This window comes from Gossypium arboreum, chromosome 3 (genome assembly GCF_025698485.1).
Source record: "Gossypium arboreum isolate Shixiya-1 chromosome 3, ASM2569848v2, whole genome shotgun sequence".
Lineage (NCBI taxonomy): Eukaryota > Viridiplantae > Streptophyta > Magnoliopsida > Malvales > Malvaceae > Gossypium > Gossypium arboreum.
In genome coordinates this window covers 137,776,886-137,794,839 of record NC_069072.1, presented here as the reverse complement: position 1 = coordinate 137,794,839, position 17,954 = coordinate 137,776,886, and the positions used below count along the sequence as shown (strand labels likewise).

The 17,954-nt window shown below is 31.0% G+C and overlaps 1 protein-coding gene across 1 annotated transcript; it reads left to right on the top strand.

The window, feature by feature from the left end:
* Nucleotides 1–942: 942 nt before the first annotated feature.
* On the top strand, nt 943–5,970 carry LOC108475371 (extensin-2). The gene is made up of 3 exons (XM_053026066.1): nt 943–2,466; nt 3,080–5,478; nt 5,573–5,970. The coding sequence occupies exons 1-2, from the start codon at nt 1,110–1,112 to the stop codon at nt 5,446–5,448; spliced, it is 3,726 nt and encodes a 1,241-aa protein (XP_052882026.1). The 5' UTR covers nt 943–1,109; the 3' UTR covers nt 5,449–5,478; nt 5,573–5,970.
* Nucleotides 5,971–17,954: the final 11,984 nt, after the last annotated feature.

The window sequence follows — 17,954 nt, the reverse complement described above, 5'->3', positions numbered from 1 at the left end:
TTGAGTTAGTAGTGGTGGGTATATATATACATATATGAACGTGCTTTTGTTTTTCATAAACGTGCATTGTTTAAAAAATTATTTAATTATTATACTTAGTCAAAAATTTTGTTAAATAAATAACATTACAACTTGCCAAGGAATAATCTATGTTTTTAAAGTAATTACCACATAATTTTTGTGAGAAAAGATTATATTAGACAATAACGTCATGTTGTTTATATATTTTTTAATAATTTGATGCTATATCAGTATTTTCATTCTAAAAAATTAAATCCAAATGAAAATCCTGAAATTTAAGATAAAATTGTTGATGTGGTATTAAATTATTGGAAAGCAATAATATCACTGTTTCATACAATCTTCAATATAATTATGATATTAATACACGAATTACTAAATATAATTGATGTTAGTCAAGAATTTTGTAATATTAGTCACATATTGAAAAATGATAAATTATTAAAATATATTTTATATAAATCAATCAATGTTTCTTTAATTTGATTAATGTTGGAATCGATTAAATTATTGATTTTCGATCTGATTATTTTCTTCGTGAGTTAATAGCCATTTTTTAAGATGAATAGTTGGATGAAAATGAACGTATAGAAAGGGAAAGAATGTAGCACGAAATTTCTTTCTACTATCAGCCAAATTGATAGCAAAAATAAATAAATGAAAGCAGAAGAGGAAGCAGCCTCTTCTTTTGTTTTATTTATATATATTTTCTAAGTTGTTGGAAAGAAATTTGAATTATTTTTGTCCCTAACTGCTCCTGAAAAGATGCTTGAAAATGGGGATTAATTTTACAGATATTTATTTACTAAAAATATTTATAAAATTATGTTATGTTTTGGATCGAATTTTGGGGTTTAGATTAATTAAATTAAAAATTAATTGAATTTGTCTCTTGTGAACAGCACTACATCAATGACTATTTCTATTATATATAGTCCCACCATTGCATGCAAGCTTTAACTCAAAACACACCACCATAATCGAAAAATAAAGTTGCCTCTCCCTTTCCATTTTTCTCTTTCGAGTAAGGGAACTTTGAGAAAAATCTAGGCGCATTGGCTGCCGGTGGTGTTCCTTGGTAGTCATCCATGATGGTTCCGCGGGGTAACCCGGCGAGGGGCCGGTTTTGGCCCCAAATGTTAATGGCTATGGCTGTTGCTGTAGTTGTTCTTGCGAGCAATGTAGGTTCAGTGTCTGCTGATGCATATATTTATGCATCACCTCCTCCGCCTTATGAGTATAAGTCACCACCACCGCCTTCTCCTTCTCCACCACCGCCTTATGTGTATAAATCTCCACCACCACCTTCACCTTATCCTCCACCTCCGTATGTGTACAAGTCTCCACCACCACCACCTAAACATGAGGAGAAGCCTTATGAATACAAGTCTCCACCACCACCACCAAAGGAGAAGCCTTATGAGTACAAGTCTCCACCCCCACCATCACCTTCTCCTCCACCTCCTTATGAGTACAAATCTCCACCACCTCCATCACCTTCTCCACCACCTCCTTACGTGTACAAGTCTCCACCACCTCCACCAAAGCATGAGGAGAAGCCGTATGAATACAAGTCTCCACCACCACCACCGAAGGAGAAGCCTTATGAGTACAAGTCTCCACCACCACCACCGAAGGAGAAGCCTTATGAATACAAGTCTCCACCACCTCCATCGCCTTCTCCTCCACCTCCTTATGAGTATAAATCTCCACCACCTCCATCACCATCACCACCACCTCCATACTACTACAAGTCGCCACCACCACCACCAAAGCATGAAGAACAACCACCATACTACTACAAGTCACCTCCTCCTCCATCTCCATCACCACCTCCTCCTTACTACTACAAGTCCCCACCACCTCCGTCTCCATCACCACCTCCTCCATACTACTACAAATCTCCACCACCACCACCAAAGCATGAAGAACAACCCCCATACTACTACAAGTCTCCACCACCTCCATCACCCTCACCACCACCTTACTACTATAAATCTCCACCACCACCTTCACCATCTCCACCACCTCCTTACTACTACAAGTCCCCACCACCACCACCAAAGCATGAAGAACAACCCCCATACTACTACAAGTCTCCACCACCTCCATCACCCTCACCACCACCACCTTACTATTACAAGTCTCCACCACCACCTTCACCATCTCCTCCACCACCTTACTACTACAAATCTCCACCACCACCCCCACATTACGTCTCACCACCATACTACTACAAATCTCCACCACCACCAGTGAAATCTCCTCCCTACTACTACCATTCTCCTCCACCACCAACTCCTTACTACCCCCACCCCCACCCTCACCCCCAGCCCCACCCCCACCCACACCCGCTCATAGTCAGGGTGGTCGGAAAAGTTTACTGCTACAGATGCTATGACTCAAGCTACCCAGAGAAATCACACGGCAAGAAACATCTCGAAGGTAAATTAATTCATACATTAATGCATTTATTAATTTATTTATTTTCAATTTCGTATGTTTTATTTATTTCTTAGTTTCAAATTTTGTGGAACTTTGTCATGTGATTTAGAGGTTAAAATAAGATGTTTATGAATATTTTAATTCAAATAGAGGTAAACATAATAATTAAAGGAATCTGAAGTTATTCTTCTGGAAATTTTAAAACAAACTAAAAATAGATTATAAAAATAAACAAAGTCTGTTCTTGTTTCTTATATGTTTGAAAATAAATTATGACTGTATTCTCTGTCTATGTAATATTTTATATAATTTAAGATTCAATTCATAATAATTTAATGATAAAAACTATTGTTATAAATTACTCTAAAATTATATCTTTCCTTATTAAGGGCTGCGCCATATATGGATGCACAAGTCAATATAAGTAGTGAACACATAAGTCATGTCTATGGAAAAATTGTTTTTTTTTTCTTTTTTATAATTATGATTAAATAAATTCATGGGAAGACAGAATTAGTTATAAAATGGTTGATGTCTAAATAGAAAAAAGCATCTTTTGATTGACTTTTTAGCAAAAAAGAAATTAAATTTTCAATTATTGCACATGGAGCAGGTGCTACTGTGGAAGTGACTTGCAACGAGGGTGAAAAGGAAATCACTGTCTACGGAAAGACCAAAAACAATGGCAAATTTGCTGTCACTGTTGATGGGTTTGATTATGGCAAATATGGAGCCAAAGCATGCATTGCCAAGCTTCATGCCCCACCCAAGGGTTCATCATGCAACATACCCATGAGTGTACATGATGGCATCAAGGGTGCTGTGCTCAAGGTCAAGTCAGAGGACAAGTACGAGGTTGTGCTTAGAGCTAAGCCATTTGGTTATGGTTCAAAGAAACCTTACAAGAAGTGTGAAAAGTACACTCCTAAGCCTCCAACTCATCCGTACAAGCCACCACCGTACTATTATAAGTCTCCACCTCCACCGGCTCCCACTTATGTTTACAAGTCACCACCTCCACCGTCACCAACTTATGTTTACAAGTCACCTCCACCTCCTGCGTACTACTACAAGTCTCCACCACCACCAAAGCATGTGGAACAGCCTCCATACTACTATAAGTCTCCACCTCCACCAGCTCCCACTTATGTTTACAAGTCACCTCCACCTCCTATGTACTACTACAAGTCTCCACCACCACCAAAGCATGTGGAACAACCACCATACTACTATAAGTCTCCACCTCCACCGGCTCCCACTTATGTTTACAAGTCACCGCCTCCACCATCGCCGACTTATGTTTACAAGTCACCTCCACCACCTGTGTACTACTACAAATCACCACCACCTCCCACTTATGTCTACAAGTCTCCACCACCACCAAAGCATGTAGAGCAGCCCCCGTACTACTACAAGTCTCCTCCACCACCATCACCATCTCCTCCTCCACCATACTATTACAAGTCCCCACCACCACCAGTTCACTCTCCACCACCACCATACTACTACAAGTCCCCACCACCACCAAAACATGAGGAACAACCTCCATACTACTACAAATCTCCTCCTCCACCATCGCCATCTCCTCCACCACCATACTACTACAAATCCCCACCACCACCAAAATATGTAGAAGAGCCCCCATACTACTACAAATCTCCTCCACCACCATCACCATCTCCTCCTCCACCATACTACTACAAGTCCCCACCACCACCATCTCCATCACCACCCCCACCATACTATTACAAATCACCCCCACCACCATCGCCATCTCCTCATCCACCATACTACTACAAGTCCCCACCACCACCGAAACATGTAGAGGAGCCCCCATACTACTACAAGTCTCCCCCACCACCATCGACATCTCCTCCTCCACCATACTATTACAAATCTCCTCCACCACCATCACCATCTCCTCCACCACCATACTACTACAAGTCCCCACCACCACCGAAACATGTAGAGGAGCCCCCATACATCTACAAATCTCCTCCACCACCATCGCCATCTCCTCCACCACCATACTATTACAAGTCCCCACCACCACCAGTTCATTCTCCATCACCACCATACTACTACAAGTCTCCACCACCACCAGTCCACTCCCCACCCCCACCATACTACTACAAGTCTCCACCACCACCTTCTCCCTCACCACCTCCACCATACTATTACAAGTCTCCACCACCACCAAAACACGTAGAGGAGCCCCCATACATCTACAAATCTCCTCCACCACCATCGCCATCTCCTCCACCACCATACTATTACAAGTCCCCACCACCACCAGTTCATTCCCCACCACCACCATACTACTACAAGTCTCCACCACCACCTTCTCCCTCACCACCTCCACCATACTATTACAAGTCCCCACCACCACCAAAACACGTAGAGAAGCCCCCATACATATACAAATCTCCTCCACCACCATCACCATCTCCTCCTCCACCATATTATTACAAGTCCCCACCACCACCAGTCCACTTTCCACCACCACCATACTATTACAAGTCCCCTCCTCCACCATCGCCATCTCCTCCTCTACCATACTATTACAAATCCCCACCACCACCAGTCCACTCTCCACCCCCACCATACTACTACAAATCCCCACCACCACCAGTCCACTCTCCACCTCCACCATACTACTACAAATCCCCACCACCACCATCTCATTCACCACCTCCACCATACTATTACAAATCACCCCCACCTCCAGTGAAAGCTCCAGCACCTACCTACCATTACAACTCCCCTCCTCCACCATCACCATCTCCTCCTCCCCCATACTACTACAAATCTCCCCCACCACCAGTCCACTCTCCCCCACCACCATACTACTACAAATCTCCACCTCCTCCATCTCCCTCACCACCTCCTCCATACTACTACCACTCACCTCCCCCACCAATGAAATCACCTCCACCTCCGGTCTACATCTACGCTTCTCCTCCACCACCAACACCCTACTAGATTTAAAAAGATCGACCACACACCGTTCATGTAAGTAATATTTTATTAAATCAATAGTTAAGTTTAAATTATCATATAACAGTTAATTTTATATTCTAACTCATTGGCCACATCAAAATTTCAGGTTCTAGTTTCGCCAGCAAAATAAAGGAAGGCGCCAAGAAGGGAGGGAGATTTGGACATCAAAACAGTTCCTTTTCAAGTCCATGGAATAAGGGTCTAAGCATTACATTGGGGAGATACAATTTTGATAATTCAGGCCTACATGTAACTTCCACTTCTTTGGTAGCCATGTTACACATGCTCTTTATTTATTTTAGTGGCATAAGAAGGAAGTGAGTGTTTTTTCTATTTTAATTATTGGTTTTTCACTTTAATTTATTCGTGTATAGAAATGTGGCCTTCCGTATGATTGATGAAGCTTTTTCTATTTATTGTGGGCATGCATTTGCTATTTGGTGGATAATTTGGTGTACTATGTGCACTATTAGCAATAAAAGAATCTATTTGTTTGAATGCCAATGCTATGCAACAACACCTTTTTTCCTAACCATTTCGACCAATTCCAGCTGTATAACGAAAATTTTTAATAAAAAATTTATCAACCCTTAATTAAATAATTGTTTTTTCAAGCAAATTAAGAGAAAATTGGGACATTTTTTTGGTAAATAAAATAGTAAAGCTTTAAGCTAGGATTATAGTAGAATTAATAGCCATCAAATAATAGATATATAACGCAATGGGTATCATCATCTAATAAATTCTTCATATTTTTCGATAATTTCTCATGAAAAATCAAGTGATTCATTTCGTCTCAAACCTCTTTCACTATAGGATTTGCCATCCTATTACTTTTTCTCAATATCTGCCAAAATTTTTCCACATAAAAAAAACAAATCAATATTTTTCCTATTGAATTTTCAATCATTACTAAATCTTTTGTTTTTAAATGGTAATTATTCCAAGATTTGAAAGATGTTACAAAAAGCAATTAATTGATTAATTAATTAATAATGCATCCCTTTTCAGTTTTAACTTCTTATATAGGGTTAGGGATGGTGTGTTGGATATGATTTCCATTATAATAATTGTTCACCTAGGCTATAAGAATATTTGAGGCATATACTAGTTTTTAGCCCTAGATTTGAAAAATAATTATACAACATAACAACTTATAAACATAATTAAAATACAACATAAGTAAAATTTAGTATGTTAGTTTAATGATTAATGTGTTCATTGTCTTTAATATGACCTGAGTTTGAATTATACTAATTGTGTTATTGTTAAAATTTTAATCTCCCATTATAAATTAAAAAAATACAATAGAAATATAATATAAAGTATATTTAAATATAATTATAATACGAAAAATATATGAATACAACTAAATAAGTACATAATGCATTATGTAACTAGCATTAAATAATGCACCAGAAGTAAGTTTTGTTGGAAGGGGTTGGTGCAATGCACCTTCTAAAAGATTCTTCTATTTATTTATTTATTTGGGTATAATTTTGAATAGTATTTGGATCAAAAGTAAAAGCTGGATCTCATTTAAATAAAATTTTGAGTTTGAATTTTGTAATTGTATAAAATAATATTAGGAGGATTTCTCTAAGAGTTTGATCCAACCAAGGTACTTTAGATGGCAATTTTATGTTTTAGTCTCTTTAAAAGATATAAATTAATACGTTAATACATGATAAAATTATATATTGACATTAAAAATAAAAAAATTAATTTAATCTTTTTAAAATTATAAATTTATAAAGCTAATATAATGATAAAATTATATTTTAACTCTTATAAAATTTAGGATTCAATTTTGATTCCTAAAAAAAAACTTCTGGCTTCGCATTTGTATTCAACTCGACTCCAAACTTAGTTGGAGCCCAATGTGATTATAGGATTAGGAGTGACAATGAGATACTGGTGCTCGCAATTTATTCATGTTTGATTTGTAAAAAGAAAAAAAAACAAAACATGAATTTCGATTTGGTAATTATTAAGCCAAGGCTCGAACTATTGATCGAGCTAGATTTGAACACCATAATACATTATTTGAACAGCTTGCTAGCCTAATTGGACTGTTCGTTTTAATATCTTTTTACTATTTTGAAATTACATTGGTACCCTTATTATATGAAAAAAGTTTAAGTACAAACGAGTTTAATCGAGTTTGAATTTGAATTTAAATATGAAAATTGATCAATAAATTTAACCAAACTCGAGCTTAAATAAACTAATTAAGTCACGATCAAACTTGAGCTTAAAAAAAAGCTTAAACTAAATACCAAACCTTAAATTTCAAAATTGAGTTCCAACTTACTACTATTAGGCTGTGGGTCGGATTGATTACAGCCTTATATATGACACCAAGTCTAAAATTTTTTAAAAGAATTAAACTAATTAAATATAAGTGAACTGGCAAAAGTGAAGCAGGTAAAAACAGCTAGATGCCAATTCATTTGTCATAATCATCATCACCATGGGTTGTCAATAATTTGTCGTGGAAGAATTAAGAAAATTGACAAGTCAAAAAAGTTGAGAGATAAAAAAGAAATTTAATTAAAGTGGCAGCCCCTCCCCCACATGCAAAAAATATTCCTTTTCCGCCCTTTTTTGCCAGCATCTTTCTACATTTATAATTCAATCATACCATAGTTCCATTTTCATTTATTTATGTTTAATTGTTAAGTTAAATAAACCACTATAACAGAGGGAAAAAAAACCTTATAATCATGTATTCAATCAACAATTCATGCATAACTCAACTCAGTTAATGTCGATAGTGTTGTTAATATAAGAGGATATAGATTCGAATGTGCTAAAGTATATTTATCCTCCTATTTAAGGGTTTAGAAGAGATTATGGGTATTTCTTCTTCTTTTTTGTTGAATAAACTCATTATAGGTTCTAATCTTATCTTGATTTTTTTTGACACGATGCCTAGAACTATCCATAGTCCCTCCCCAACCCATAAATAGGAGGATAATATGCTTTAGCATACTCAAACCCACGTCTCCTACATTGACAACAATATCCATGCCAATCGAACTAAAATTCAATTGTCGGACTATACGTAACTCTAAACATTATATAAAAAAACTACACACAATGAATTTATAAATTAAATAAATAAAAATAAAATCTTTTTATTTAAACTAGATTTATATATATGATCTTTAAGCGTTCAACTTGTTGTCCTTGGTGAATGACCTTAACACTCTATCTTTTTAAGTCTACAAAATTTTAATGTCACACGTGTTGTACATAATTCAAGTAATTATTTTTAAATTTATTATATAATATAATTTTGTTTAATGTAATTAATATGAAATAATGTAATTAAAATAGTAGTAAAAATTTAAACCACAATAAAAGTTCAAGTAAAATGAATAATAAATTGTCATTAAGTGCACTAAAATGTATTATTTTCTTATTTATAGATTGGGAAGGGTTAATTTAAATTAAGTGTTTGTCGGGCCATCTTTTCTATGTTTAGAAAGAAAACGTAAAGAAAAGAACTTTTAACCATTAAATATATTAATACAGATAATATTTTAGATCGATATGATAGAAATATCAAATCAATTAAAATTTTCAATGCATAAATACTTCCCTCCCATATATATATATATATATATGTAAAAGGAGTGTCCAACTTGTTTTTCTTAGAAAATGGCCCCTACCTTTCCCAAAATAGCCTCCTTTATAATTGTCCCTCATGAGGTTTCCAATTTTATAATAGGTATTAATCTTGACTCGGAACATTTTAACAAATATTTTTCTCAAAATTTAAAGTTTAGTTGAATTACTTTTTTATAAAAAAAATTGACTAAACAATTAAATTTTTAATGGTATTGATGATAGCTCGTGCAACAGTCCATGTATATTTCATAAATTTTTAAAAATATATATTTCAAAAAAGTTCCTAAACCTTTTAGAAAATGTATCTATATTAGCAATGAAGTACGTATAGACTGCCATGCGAGTTGTTTGTTAGTGTTGTTAGAATTTTAACAATTTATTCAAATTGTCCTTCAAAAAGAAAACCAAATTGACTAAAATTTGAATGGTGAAGGGTGAAGTAATTGAAAAAAAATAGAGTCAAAGTGACCAAATGAGTTAATTATTCTTAATTTATTTCCAAACTCAAACTCTTTATTTATTATCAACTAAATTATAAGTTAAATACTAAACTATATTTATTTTCCACTTTGGTATTTAAAACTTTTGTTGCCACTTTGGTACTTGAACTATCATTTCATCTTAGTTTATTTTAAAAAGTACCATCGTGGCTAACAATTTAAGTATTAAAGTGAACCGAAAAAAGTTTTCTTTTGATATATTGCCTATAACTACCTATAATCCCTTCTCATTGTTAAATAGGAGAATAAAGGCAATATCGGTACCAATAGAGCTAATACTCAATTGAGAGTAATTTTGATCATATTAGCTATTTTTGACGCGATACCTAGAACTATCTATAGCCCCTCTCCAACCTATAAATACAAGGATAAAACATTTTTGCGCACTTGAACCCACGTCCTCCTACATTAACAACAATACCCATGCCAATCGAACTAAGACTCAATCAGTTAATTAAACCCTTTTCTTTTATAAGAATAAAAATCAAATAATATCGATATAACCAAAATTTTAAATACAAATTCTCACCCATTATAATCATGATTAAATCAAGTTTAGTGCTTTTACCTTACTCTTTCTAGTTTCTCGTTCCGACCCAACCCTAAACAAAAGATAAAGATATCGAAATCGTGATGGGAGCATGAACACTTATACCCACCATAGTCTACCAGCACTACAACAAATTGTCTCCTAAAAGAGCAAATTCTTTGATGGCATTCTAAAATCATGTAATTTGTCCATTATAATATATACTCATAATTACAACGTACAAGGAAATAATTAATATTGGATAAGAATTTTTGTAGGACATCCTTAAGTTTTTTTGTTTTGTTTTTTTGACTAAAAGTGGGATCATTTCAACAGCCAGAACAGTACCATCTTTTATTTGAAATTTTCCGCATCCCATATATAAATCAATAATAAAGCCAAATGTTTTGGAAGAAATTTAAAATAAAGTAAAATTCAAACTTTCTTTTTAGCCAATAATCAAATAAAGTGGACATGCTTTTTGGATAGGCAATCATGAAATAGCCATGCTTTTTTTAAGAAAAAAAAAAAGACAAATTAATAAACAAAAGATAATGGATTGAGTTTTAGTTCGATTAACATGTGTATTGTTGTTAATATAGGAGAACATGGATTCAAGTGCGCTGAAGCATACTATCCTCTTATTTATAAGTTGGGAATGGGCTATGAATAATTCTAAGCATTACGTAAAAAGAACAAATATGATCTAAACTTATAATGAAATTATTTATGATGTATTTGGTAATAACATAAAAATTAAATACTAATATAAAATCATATGTAATAATATTTTAATTAATAAACTGAAATACTAGCAAGAACTTGACTAATATAGTATGAGTGAGAGTTTAGAAATTTTAGTATCTCGGATTTGAGTATCACTATATGTAAATAATATGTACAAATTATTTAGATGTGTCAACTTTATATTTTAATTTTGTTAATATAAATTAAATTTGAATTCGGATTCGAATTTAATTAGGTAATGATTTACCATTTAGTGCACTATTGAGATTTCATGTTGTTTTCACTTGTCTCTTGTAATTGATTGGGATGTGATGAATGTGTTGTCTTAAAAAGCAATATAATTGTGTTCGTAATAATTTTAGCAGTCTCCACTTGCTAATGCCTCTTCCATTCGAGGTTGCCACTTGTAATTGATGGTTATGATAGTAATATTATTCGAAATATTCTTGTTTCATATATATTTCGGATACGAGTATGAAATATAAATTTTGGTTTATTTGGAGATATCTGATAAAATTGATATTATAATAATTTAAATAAATTTAAAATATTTAGAAATATTTAAATATAAATATGTTCGAACAATGTCATATAAGTGTATAGCGTCAGGTATTAATCGTAGAGCTATGTTTAAGGTGTGGTGATCAATGTTAGATTGGTGATTGGAATGTCTGGCTTGTATGTTATATTAGCTTTTGTGACAATTGTATTGTTTAACTGGAACTATTGTTCTATTGCTTTTAAACAGAATAATTTGACTGAAACAAAAAAAAAAAAAATGTATAGTTTTTAAGTCCTATTAAGAGTAAATGTTGAAATTCTATGTGAATCGGTCATTTCTTTGTGCTCTCGGTAAAATTAGAAGACAAAAGCCTAAATATAAAAACGAACATAGTTACCCAAGTCCAATATTGAGTTTGTTGAAAGGGTCCAACAACCTTAAGCCAAAATTCCTTAAACAAAACATATTTGCATATCCGTATTCAATACTCATCTCAAGAAGACAAAGAGATGATGTGTGCAGGCATCTATAATTGTTTATATTCAACCTAATAAACTCTTAATTTTTCGAATATCTGTGAATAGAGTTATCAATTGGACTGGTGGTTAATTTTGAGTTAGTTCAATTGGGGTTAGATTAATTTAAGTTCTAAAATTTTGGGGTTATTTTAAGTTGGGTCATTTCAAGTTACGATTCTTTCAAATTCAAATCATTTTGGATTTAGGGTGATTTTAGTTTAATTAAAATTGAGTTTGAGAGATTTCAAGTTCGGATGAGTGAATTCCAACAAATTAGGTCGGACTTAAATTCAAATTAATTAAGTTAGTTTTTCAAACTTGACCAAAATTGTCAAATCTATATTCGAGACACATATATATTCAAACTTGAGGATGCAATATAATTCAAATATATAAAGATATTAAGCATGCCCACATCATGCTCATAACCATATCCAAACCCTCACATTAGGGAGACATAACAACAACGAGTTGAGGCTTACATTTTTCCAAACACACTACGAAATGCAGAATTTTAGATCATAAAAGAAGTTTAAGTTGAGATTTTGGACATACTTTCAATCACATTATAAATAAAGAGAGCTAAAAGCATAAAATAGCAAATTTGAAGTTTGATATATTAACATTACCTTTTAAAGTTCTTTTATCCGAATTAATCGAATTAAACTCCGAGTAATTGATAGTGGTTAGTTGATTGATTCCAAAATCTAGAAAAGTGCATGTTTCATTTTTGAAATTAATTTTTCTTTTGGAAAGCAAACAAAAGAAAAGAAAAAGAGACCTTATGAGCTTTGGCCTTTTCATAATTTTACGTAACCAAAATGGTGATTGATTTCACCTTTCTTTTTTGTTTCTCATCTTTCTATGCTTTCTAAATTTTGATCAATCCCTATCATGAAAACAGACTACAAAGTCAAAAAATTCCCTATTTTGTTTTAGAAGGAAATTTTCCATAAATAAAATTGCTTAAATTTGTATTTTTAAAAAATAATTTTTCAGTTCTACTTTGGTAAAAAGAACTCACGTGCTCTTGGCATCTACAGAAGTATGGAGATTATAAGAAAAAAATGAAGTCGCAAGTAAGAGAAATTAGTTTAATTTCTTATATTTTACGTCGCTTTTTCTTTAAAAAAATATAACTTGGGAAATAAATATGTTGATGATAATGGGTCGAATTCGTGGGATTTAAATGGTCCAACTATGCTATCATCATACTTGCCGGCCTAAGTGCAATACAACCTAAATTAAGGCCTAAGTTGAAGCCTTTCTATATTATTTTTCTAAACTATGTTTAATAATTTAAATAGTCAATTTCATATCGGTATCGCTCGCATAAGTCAAAATATTTTATTCAGTAATAAATTAAAATAATAAAAGTTAGTATTTGATATACTAATAGTGTACTTTTATTATTTTACAAACAGTCTTAAAAATTGCCTCGTATCATTTTTTTAATATTTTATTATATTCCTATAAGACACTTGTCAACTCATTGACTCTTCTTTTAGATTCTAAAAACTCCTTTAATTTTATTCCTCTATAAATTTCAAAGAGTAATGGTCTTACGGGTGTGACATGGAAAAATGATTTTAAAAATTTATATTTTTCTTTAAATTAAGAAAAGCTTGGCCTTTTCATAATTTTACATAACCAAATTTGTGATTGATTTAAAATTTTTTTTCCTTATCTTTCTTTACTTTGCTAGCATTACTTGCCTGCTTTTGAGTTTTGATCAATCCCTATTATGATACATACCACATGGTCAAACAATTTTCCTATTTTCTTTTAGAAATAACAAAAGGTGGTTAATTGAGTATTAATTCGATTAGTATTAGTATTATTATCGGTGCAAGAGAATGTGGGTTCGAGTACACTAAAGCTTATTATCCTCTTAATTAAGAGTTAGAGAGGATTATGGGTAGTTCTAGATATTATACTAAAAGGAGCTAATATGATAAGAACTTATAATCAGATTAATGTTAAAAATAATAATAATAGAAGGTAAATAACATTATCTAAAATTTGCATTTACTTGAGAAGAAAAAAAAAACATTTGGGCCATAACTGGGAAATAAAAATATTCATAATAATGGGTCGAATATGTGGGATTTAGATGGGTCCAACTATGGTATCATCATACTTGATAGCCTAAGTTCAAGCCTCCTGTATATTATAATATATAGATACAAATATGGTTTCGTCTTAGGCAGGGGTGAAGCTAAAACAATATTTTAAAGGGGTAGAATGAAATTTTAATTTTTTATAGTCTATATCTTTATAATTTTTAAGTATTAAAATAAATTTTGATAATTTTAAGGAGATCAAAGTGTAATTTTACCTTTACTAATTTAAAATTTTAAAAAATTTTAGAGGGCCTAAATGATAATTTTTTATTTTAGGGGCCGGGGCCCATGCCAGCCCCCCTAGAACCGCCTCTGGTGTTAGGTTGATTATTTATCTATGTTAAATTATGGTGTAAAAATTTAAAGGTTAAAATATATTCTAAATCCTTACTCGCTTCATAGTTTAGTCCCTTTATTTTTTGAATTTAAAAGTTTTGTTAGAATTGTGTTCCTAAGAAAATTTGGTGTTAGGTTTTTTATTGAAACAGTTAACATTATTAATTATTTTGATTAATTAATGACATTATAAAGGTAGAGTAATCAAATTATGTCAAAACTTAAAATAAAAAAGTAAATCTCAAGTTTCAACATAGTATAGGGACTAAAACTGAAATTTAACTATTATCCTATAACATTATAAAGAGAAACAAGACAAACTCAAAAGAAATTAGAAGCTCCATCTATTGAAACTACTGTTTAGCATTTAAATAATACAAATCCAAATTTTGTTATCCTCTTTTCACATCCCGATATTATAATGATAAAAGAAATACTAAAAATATATAAAGTAATCTACGTTTCGTAATTTTCAAATCAAGTCAAATTTAAACAAATATAAAAATTAAATATTTGAAAAATTATTTGATATAGTGTTAATAGAGATAACACATGTTCAATAATTCATTCTTCATATTCTATAGGTTTATTAAAGGGTAGATACTGATTACAAGTTAACAAGTAAGTATACTGACCATCAATAATATAATAAGCTTTATTTTTTTATTTTTTTATTATTCTCTAATTAATTGATAATAAGAAAGTGATAGGAAATAGACTTGTAACCGAGCCTTCTACCTACTACTCTTTCGTCTGTAGCTTTTAACTTTTTCTCATTTAACTTAGTCCTTTTAAAAATGGTATATTTTAAAGCATAATTAGTCAAATACCCAACCTAGTCAAAATTATAAACTCTCCAAAAAAAAGGATTAATTGCATAGACGCCCTGAGATTATGATCCAGATTTGATATTGTCTTCAAACTTCAAAACTTCTAATTGAGTTGTAATAGGTCCTTCCATTAGACTAATCGTTAGGTTGGAAGTTAACCGCAAACTCAAATTTGACGTGGAACATATTTAAAACACGTGGATCAAATTGTAAATATGTGTACATATTGTATTGACAGTTTTGGATTTGATGTGTTTTTTTAAAAAATAATCTTCCTAAATTATATTGATATTAGAGGTGTTTAAATTTCGGTTAAAATCGAATTAACCGACTAAATCAATATAATTCAATTAGTCGGTCGGTTAACCAATCTAATTCGGTCGGAGATTGGTTAATAATTTTTTAAAAATTTAGTTATCGGTTAATTCAATTTAAAATCGGGTAATTAACTGTACTTAATAATTAATTATACAATTTATATGTAGTCTTAATTCGGTTAATTTGGTCAAATGAACAATATCAATTTATCTATTTATTTATATGTTTTATACTTGTTTTAACAAAAAAAACAAAAATATATAAATTTCGGTTAACTCGGTTAACCTACCGATTAACCGAATTAATCAAAATATTTCGATTTGGTTAAATTTTTTTGAAAAAATTTTGGTTCGATTAACAAATTAAAAAGTTTGGTTAACACTAGTTCGGTTCGATTAACCATTCGGTTAACAGTTTGAACACCCCTAATTGATATTGCATTTATTTAACATGTTAGATCCAAGTTATTCACATGATAAGTACACATGTATTTACAGTTTAATTCATGTATTTTAGATACGCTACATGTAAGATACAAACTAATATTTAATGCTTAAATTAACAACAATTTATAAACGTTTAGTACAATTAATCTATCTAGAAATAATAAAATAAAAGAACAAAATTAATTTTAAAAATAAAATGAGTTTTCATTAATTTATTTGAAAAATCACAAACTTTCTTGATCTTTTCTATTTGCCCCTTGGATATTGAAATTTGAGAAGAAGCCAATACTTTATTTGAGCAACACATTAGTTAGTAATGACTAATGAGATAATAAGATGGCCAAATCTCCATTTAGATTTAAACTAGCTAGTAATGAGATTCTAGAGGAAAGGAGACTTTTAGTCCCTAAACAATGCTCTATTAATTCTTCTTTGACTACCTAAAATTCAACCATTTATTCTCAATAATGAGCATTCAAAGCACTGCTAGAGAAGACAAAACTATTAATTCCTTTTACAAATTTATAAATCGACTTATTTGTTTAAGTACGAAGGCTTGTTAAAAATATACGAGAATTTTGATAAAAGTATAATATTCGAAGAATGGATTTGAGCAAAAAAAAAAAGTTCATTTAAAATATGAGTCGAGCTTAAACTTTAACAGTGAATGCATTTTATACTTTTGTAATTCATTTATTTATTTGTATATATTATGTAAACTTATATCACATGAATTAAATATATAATAATACAATAATATGTAGACATTAAATAATTTGTTTAAATTTAAATTAAAAACAATATGGGTGAGTTCAAAATGAGTTTGGATTTATTATTTACAAATACAAAATAATTTACATAAAAATTTAAACTTGTATTTCAAACTGAATTAATACTACATATAAACTCAACTCGAACTCGGTCTATGAACATTTCTAAACATCGATAATGATTTGCTAATCCAGATTTTATTTTACAATATCATGAATATCGAAGAATTTAAGGATTTAGAACAAATACTACCAATACTTGACCTTGGTATCTATGGTTAACATTAAAAAAATGGTTGAATGGTACATAAGAAGTGGTGATAAAAGTTGAATTAAATGGTAGTAAAAATTAATTAAATCATTAATAACACTTATTAGAAGGTTTTTACTGTTCAATTACTTATGCAAGCTTAATAAATTTAATTTTATCATGCTAAATTTTAAATAAAATATATTTAATTTATACAAAATAAATTCATCGACATCTATTTCAAAAAAAATTAAAAACAATCAATTTTGTTTATAAAAAAATCAATGATGATATATATTCAATAATCCATAATTTCTAAAATTTTCAATGATTGTATATGAAATAATAATTATATACATTCAATTTTTTTGTAAAATTCAAGCTGGTCCTTAAATTATCATCTTAAATCATTTCTTTCAATTATATTTTAATTGTTAAAAGATAATAAGATAGAATGCTGTATAGATAATAATTTTAATATAATTCAATTTCACTTGTACTAAAATAATTATTTACTCAAATAAATATTTTTTTATTTCATTTTAAAAATTTCAATTATAATCATAGTAAGTATTTTTATTTATGTAATTATATTAAAATAAATAGAAGTAATTACTAATTTATTCAATGATTAAATTTAATTAACTAAAATTTAATTTTAGGTGGATTAATGATGATTGTAGGTGGAAAAAAAGATTAAAGTAATAAAAAAAATTAGCTGGTGGGAGGGTAAAGGCATATATTCCTCTAGAGCATCTGTCCACTATTATTACAACTATAAAGCTTTGCATTATGAGATTCTTTTTTTAAGCAATAAAATAAAATAGTAAAATATACTAAAATTAATTTTAAAAAAGAAATAAAAAGAAATACCCTTTAGTTTTTATTCTTGTGTAAGTTGAGCTGTCTCTTTTTTATGTGAGTAAATTACAAAATGGGGTCTATTAAGAATTTTTATTAATTGATACATGAGGGAATTTTTT

Coding starts and splice junctions, on each gene's coding strand:
- LOC108475371 (XM_053026066.1), top strand. CDS start 1,110: ATGATGGTTCCGCGGGGTAACCCGGCGAGGGGCCGGTTTTGGCCCCAA. Junction 2,467..3,079: donor CGGCAAGAAACATCTCGAAG/GTAAATTAATTC, acceptor CACATGGAGCAG/GTGCTACTGTGGAAGTGACT.